The 6,000-nt window shown below is 32.6% G+C and overlaps 1 protein-coding gene across 1 annotated transcript in view; it reads right to left on the bottom strand.

Annotated features, from left to right (window-relative positions):
• Nucleotides 1-6,000, bottom strand: part of LOC142340314 (gastrin-releasing peptide receptor-like) — a 92,580-nt gene that overhangs the window by 22,409 nt on the left and 64,171 nt on the right. Inside the window, exon 3 of the mRNA XM_075390888.1 lies at nucleotides 718-1,131. Within this exon, the coding sequence (XP_075247003.1) occupies nucleotides 718-1,131 (414 nt within the window). The remainder of the gene's footprint in view (nucleotides 1-717; nucleotides 1,132-6,000) is intronic.

Raw genomic sequence — 6,000 nt, forward strand, 5'->3', positions numbered from 1 at the left:
GACTTTGATACTACGAGACAAAAAGATTCATGATTTGTTCATCAATTTGGTCCTTTTTTGCTAGTTACATTATCAGGTTTTTGACAGCTGCCATTGTTGTTGAAAAGATGTCAATTTTTATTAAGGTTTTGTCTACCAAGTCTCAGTAAGATTGAGTCCCATTTGCTTCTGGTTAAGGAGAAGTGAACTTGTGTAGTTTAGGTTTTATATTATGGCTTTTTGTTTTTGTTTCTAAGTGCTTATGAAATTAGATTTTTGCTGTAAATAAAAATTCGGTGTCTGTTTTGTTTTTCGTTTTGTCTCGTAGTATTATCACTGGCGTTCTATTGTGGCATGGCATCATTTACTTCATTTAGTTGTTTGTGTTTGTAATAATTTTGTATACTCAAACATCTATTTTTGAACATCTCTTCGTTTGCTAGACAATTCAGTCAAAAATATGAATTAGCGAGGTCGGAACATTATGTGCAAATCCACATTACCAAACTTCCTCGTTATTCTACAAATCTTATAACATAACTCTTATACCAATATCGCACGTTAGTAGATACTACCCCGAATCACTTTAAAAGGACCACCATGGTTTCTATATTTTTGTGGGTGGGAAATTTGTAGCACGATGTTGTAATTTTGTGAATTGTGAAGACAACAAAGGCGACCCATCCGCCAATTTTTTTAGGAAAGTAGATGACTTCGGTCGAAAATTTATAAACCTACCTGTTGAAGAATTCCCATATTGATAGTTTGTCCATTTTTGATGATAGTCTTTTTGTTCAGCTGGAAAAGCGTGATTGAAATGTGAATGTAGAAACAGCTAATGATAAGAAACGGGATACAAAACTGCCACACAATTGTCGAAACAGCCGCTAGCAAACTCCGCTCAGGTAAACACACCGAATAGTGGAATTCAAAATTGTTCAGCTCGGTTATATTTACAGACTGGTGCTCTAACTGGGCTGAATTAGCTTCGAAAAGGGACAGAAACGCGGCCATGGTGTAAACTATTGATATTCCGATCACTGTCGATTTGGCGCTGTAGTATTGATAGAATTGCATCGGGTATACAATCACTTTCCATCTGTCTCGGGCCAGCAGGGCGAAGATCCAAATTGAACAGGTTTTGCAGAACGCCTGAAATAGTTTTGAGGTTGATTCAAATCTCTACTTGTTAAGGATGAGCAAAAAACTTGCAAGAATCTTGCACACCATCTTGCAAGATCAGGTCATCATAAAAGTCCAATTATTATCACAGAGCATGCCAAAAACACTCTAGTTTTTGCTGGCCCAGGAAAACAAAATGCCGATTATCAAATTCAATACCAGTTATTACAGTATTCGTGTTCCAAAACTCTTGTTTGAATCCACTACAAATTTTACTTTTGCAAAATATGAAAAAAAACAGAATTTCATGAATACATTGATAAAACTGAGAAAAGGGTTTTGATTTTGGCTAAGAGTGCGTAGGTCTTCACACAACTCAAGCAAAGTTTGCAGGCACTTCAAGCAATAAATTTTACGCTCAGCCCAATCGTTTTGCTCCAAAATGTACATTTCTCGGAATATTTTCCAGAATAATGGTTTAGACGTAAATTTTAAACTTTGTTGCCATGAAAAAGTTCCTTTACTTGATTATATTTGCCCCTTTAGGACACCAAAGGATACTGACAAAGAGTTGTATGAAAAATAGATTCATTACCTGCCGCTTTGCTGCATTTCTTTTCTACTAGGGGCGTATTTATTAGCAGTAGTTCAAAAACCCAACCGATCGCACTTGTACTTTGCTCCTCTATTTATCTATTTATTTAGCTATTCTGAACGTTTGTACCCTAAAAGTTTGTGGTTCACTATCATCCTATACGAGAAGATTTTAAAACATTGAAAAGGCTAAAAATTTTATCATATGTTACACAGTTTTTGCATTTTTTTTATGACTGATGGCCTGCTTCTAGAAACTTAGAAACTTCTGGACAGTTTTTAGACGTTTTAAATTGCGAAAACTTTGAAAGAAAATGCATTTCTCCTTATTCTCATTGTCAGCTTTGTCGTTATTATGTGGCAGCTAATTGCCTGTAAATTGTAATAGGGCTGAAAAATTGCACCCTAATTTCACTTCCTTTGTTTTTCCGACCCCACTTGCGGGGGGGGGGGGAGGAACCATATACTCAAATGGGTTTTTTTGTTCAGTCAATTTTAGCCGATCGATATATTCATCGTAGAGAATTGTGAATGGCATCAGTAAAAAGCTCGTCCAGCCAAAAATTCGAAGTTAATAAGATTTTTTTTAATTTCCTTTTTTTCGAGGAGTTATCGATGATTGAAGTTTTGTGTGAACATGTGATATTATGTTCACTTTTAGTGTAATTTATGTGTATTTTAGTGTAATTCTTCAAAATAAGATAATTTTTATATAAAATTTTGATTCAAAATTACATTTTATGCCACAAAAAGAATCAATATTGAGTTCCTAATAGACAAAAGGCGATAAAAAGACTAGTTCTGGTCTCATAGGGAAGTTTACCATCAAAAATTATCGAATTCTATTTGAGAGCACTTTTTTTAAACAAAAATTCAAATTTTCTTGTTTTCTTATGTAAAATAGAGTTTAGTCACTTTTCATCACAAGGTTCCGTTAATTTTAAACCTGATTCACAGTCTAATGAAACCCAATGAACAAAAAATTTGTTTTCAATGAATCGCTCGTATTTTTTTTGGCTACGACTCTGAATTTTAAAAGAAAATCTGATTTTTTTTTCGAGGTTTAACTAATTTTTTTAGTCCTATGGCATAAACGCGTTGCCTAAAAGTGCAATAAGTTTCATAAGAGCATTAGGAGAACCTATCTAGAGCTTTGAGTGGACAGCTAATGGCCGTTAAGACTTAAAAAATGGTATTTTTGAGAAAACTTATTAACATTAACCAATCATAAACTTTTCGTGAATTATAAGTCAACTTCAGTAATGATACGCCCACTTACTTTCTACTGCAACCAAAGTTAATCTGGTTAGCGGTTTTATCTTCTTATTATTTGTTATATGACTTCAATGATACAAAATTTCGAAATTAAAAAAAATGGATTTTTTCGTTTTATTGGTCCCTCTTGAAATCTTATCACATTCTCCTCATATAAATATCTGCCATAGGCTTAGAGAAATTTTTCAGGGGACCTTGAACAAAGTACTCAGAGAAAAGCTTATGGTTTAAATGGCTTCGAAACTTTCTTAGCGCACTTTTCAACTGAATTTTTTCTTTTTGACTGTATTTGTTGTTGTTTCCATAGTCATAAGATTTATTTTGATGTCTTATTGGATACCAATGCATGAAAAATAATCTTTTTGTGCAATAGAGGGACAACTGAGTGTGTTTATCGGCTTCCGTTGAAAACTATTGGATTTAATGTCTGTTAAGACTTTAAAAGTGATTTTCCGAGAAATTTTTAACATTAAACGATCTTAACCCTTAGTTCATGAACTGTAAGTCAGTCTCAGTAGTGACTTTATTTTCTAATTCAACCAAAATTAAGCTAGTTAGCGATTTTGTGTTCTAACTATTGGTGTTATGACTTCGATGCACGAGTTTTCATAACTTTTTTTAAAAATTTTTGGATCTCTTTTTCTTAATTCTGGTTCCTTTTGGAATCTTAACGCATTATCCGAATATTGATAAGTTAAAGGGTTTAGAAATAACGACGTTAAATGGATCATACAAAAAGTTTTCAGAGAAAAGCTTATTGTTCAAGGGCTCAGACACTTCTCGCGCACTTTTCTAACAATTTTTTGGATTTGCCTGTTTTTTTTGTTGTTTTCATAGTCAATGAGTTTTTGTAATATCTTATTGATGATTTATGAATGCCAACGATCCCATCTCTTTTTTGTCTCACCGAGGCATAACTTAGCGTATTTATTAGCTCCCGTTGAAGGCTATTGACTTTAATGGCGTTGTTACTACCGTTTTTCCCAAAAAATTTTCGTTGTTTTAACGTGTTTCTTCATTTTTGTTGATTTATTGCAGTCAAATTGTTAAAAAGGAGAGTCCCATTGCTGTTTAAAATTAATTGAAATTTGAAAAATTTGAACTGAAAAGTTTAATTTTTAATGCCTTCGACACTATCCTCGCTCAAATTTTTTTTTGAATTTGCTGTATTAGCCTGTTTTTTCTTCTCTAGGTAGCCGTAAGATGCTTACCGGTCTCAAAAGCTTGTAAGTGATAATTGATTGTATAATTTTACCCAAAGAAGACTGTTTATAGTCTTCAGGTTTATAATATTACACATTTTTGAGATTTTAAGGATTTTTCAATTTTTTCAGTTTTTGTTGTTCTTTTCATTAACTTGTAACGTGTTCTCATCATTGAGAGAACCCTTGTATTTTAAAAAGTAATATGTTTACTGATATTTTGATGTAACTAATGTTTTGGTTTGTTGGACAATGTGTTTTCATGAAAAGTTATGTGAGTGGTGTATTTGTTGTTCTTTTTCTCTTCATTTAGCACAATCGCGTAATAACAGATCCCAATGATTTTCAAATGTGGCCCAATTGAACTTATTTATTCATTCAAGATATATTTCGCTGAATTAGTATATACGGAAATCGAAATAAAAATACATAATATTCAGATAATAGCTAATGATTTTAATGGCTTCACTAATTTGTGTTTTCGCAATGTTTGTAATTTTTCTGCATCTATTGTCGGTTTCTATGCCTTAGTCTAACCAAAGATAGGTTCTATTGGCTTCATTATGACTCTTTCGTAAATTTATTGAGAATTAATTTGTTGAAAGCTATTGATTTTTGAAATTATTCGGTTTAAAAAATGTTGATTGATTTTTGAACTTCGCCTAATTTTTTTTGTAGAATTGTCACCTACTCTCCTTTAAAAAAAATCCCGTCAGCTTTGTAGTTAGGAAAAATTAAATTCGTGTAGTTAAGATTTTGTCTAATTGTAATTGTTACTAGGTGCTTTTAAAATTAGATATTGAATTTTTGACGTGAAATTTTTGGTTTTGCTTTTTTGTAGTTGTTTTTTTTCTCGTAGTCTTTTCAATGCAGATATTGTTGTGATGAGGCATGGCATTATTTAATTCAATTGTTAGTTTGGTTTTTTAACTGTTTTTTGAACTCAAAAATCTCCTTTTGATTATCGCTTTGTCAAAAATGTAAGTCAAAAGACAATTAATTCAAAAATGTAGATGACCGCGGGTCGGAACATCATGTGCGAACGCACATGAACGAGCCTCCTTGTTTGGATTATATTGCAAAAACTTGTTTTTGGAAAATTTCAACCTAAATTTGCTATTTGTGCAATTTTTGGTTGTTTGCTCATTCTACTTGAAAATCTGAGCATGTTGAGTATCTTTGTTTTGTTTTGGGAGCAATTTCGTTGTCGAATACTTTAGTCTTTATTAAACATCTTTTTTTTAAATTTGCAGATTCAGTAATAGTTGTGAGCTCAAAGAAAGCCTTTTCACAATTTTACAGTTTCCGGTTTTTAAATTTGAATTTGCAGTATCAGAGAAAATACTGTTGACGAAAACACTGTTAGAATTTGCCTAATAATTGTGTCCTAGGTAAGAGTTTCTGGCTCAAAATATCACAACCACCAATTAGTTTCTATAGCTGGCCGTCTGGAAATCATTCATCCACTTTTAATTACATGGCTATCTCAAATAAAATTTGCATGCGAAATCTAGCATTGCTTCACGTGAAAATTTAAATTCGCTTCTACTAGACAAATATATAAAATTTGATGTTCCGACATTATTTTTGCATTTATTGACTATTTTGTAAGCGTCATCGGGGTGAAAGTGGGTGAAATTACACAACGGTTTGGTCTGGACGCACGCACCCAGCCATATTTTAATTCAATTCTTTCTGAACCAGTTTTCTATATTTTTGACCGCCGTCTACCAGTCTGGATATATTTAGGCAAATGACAAATGAATTACACCACCGTTTCGACCTCTGTTGATTAAGCTCAGAAAAAGTGAATGAATTAGAAATACTT

Source organism: Convolutriloba macropyga, chromosome 5 (assembly GCF_964194025.1).
Source record: "Convolutriloba macropyga chromosome 5, txConMacr16.3, whole genome shotgun sequence".
NCBI lineage: Eukaryota > Metazoa > Xenacoelomorpha > Acoela > Convolutidae > Convolutriloba > Convolutriloba macropyga.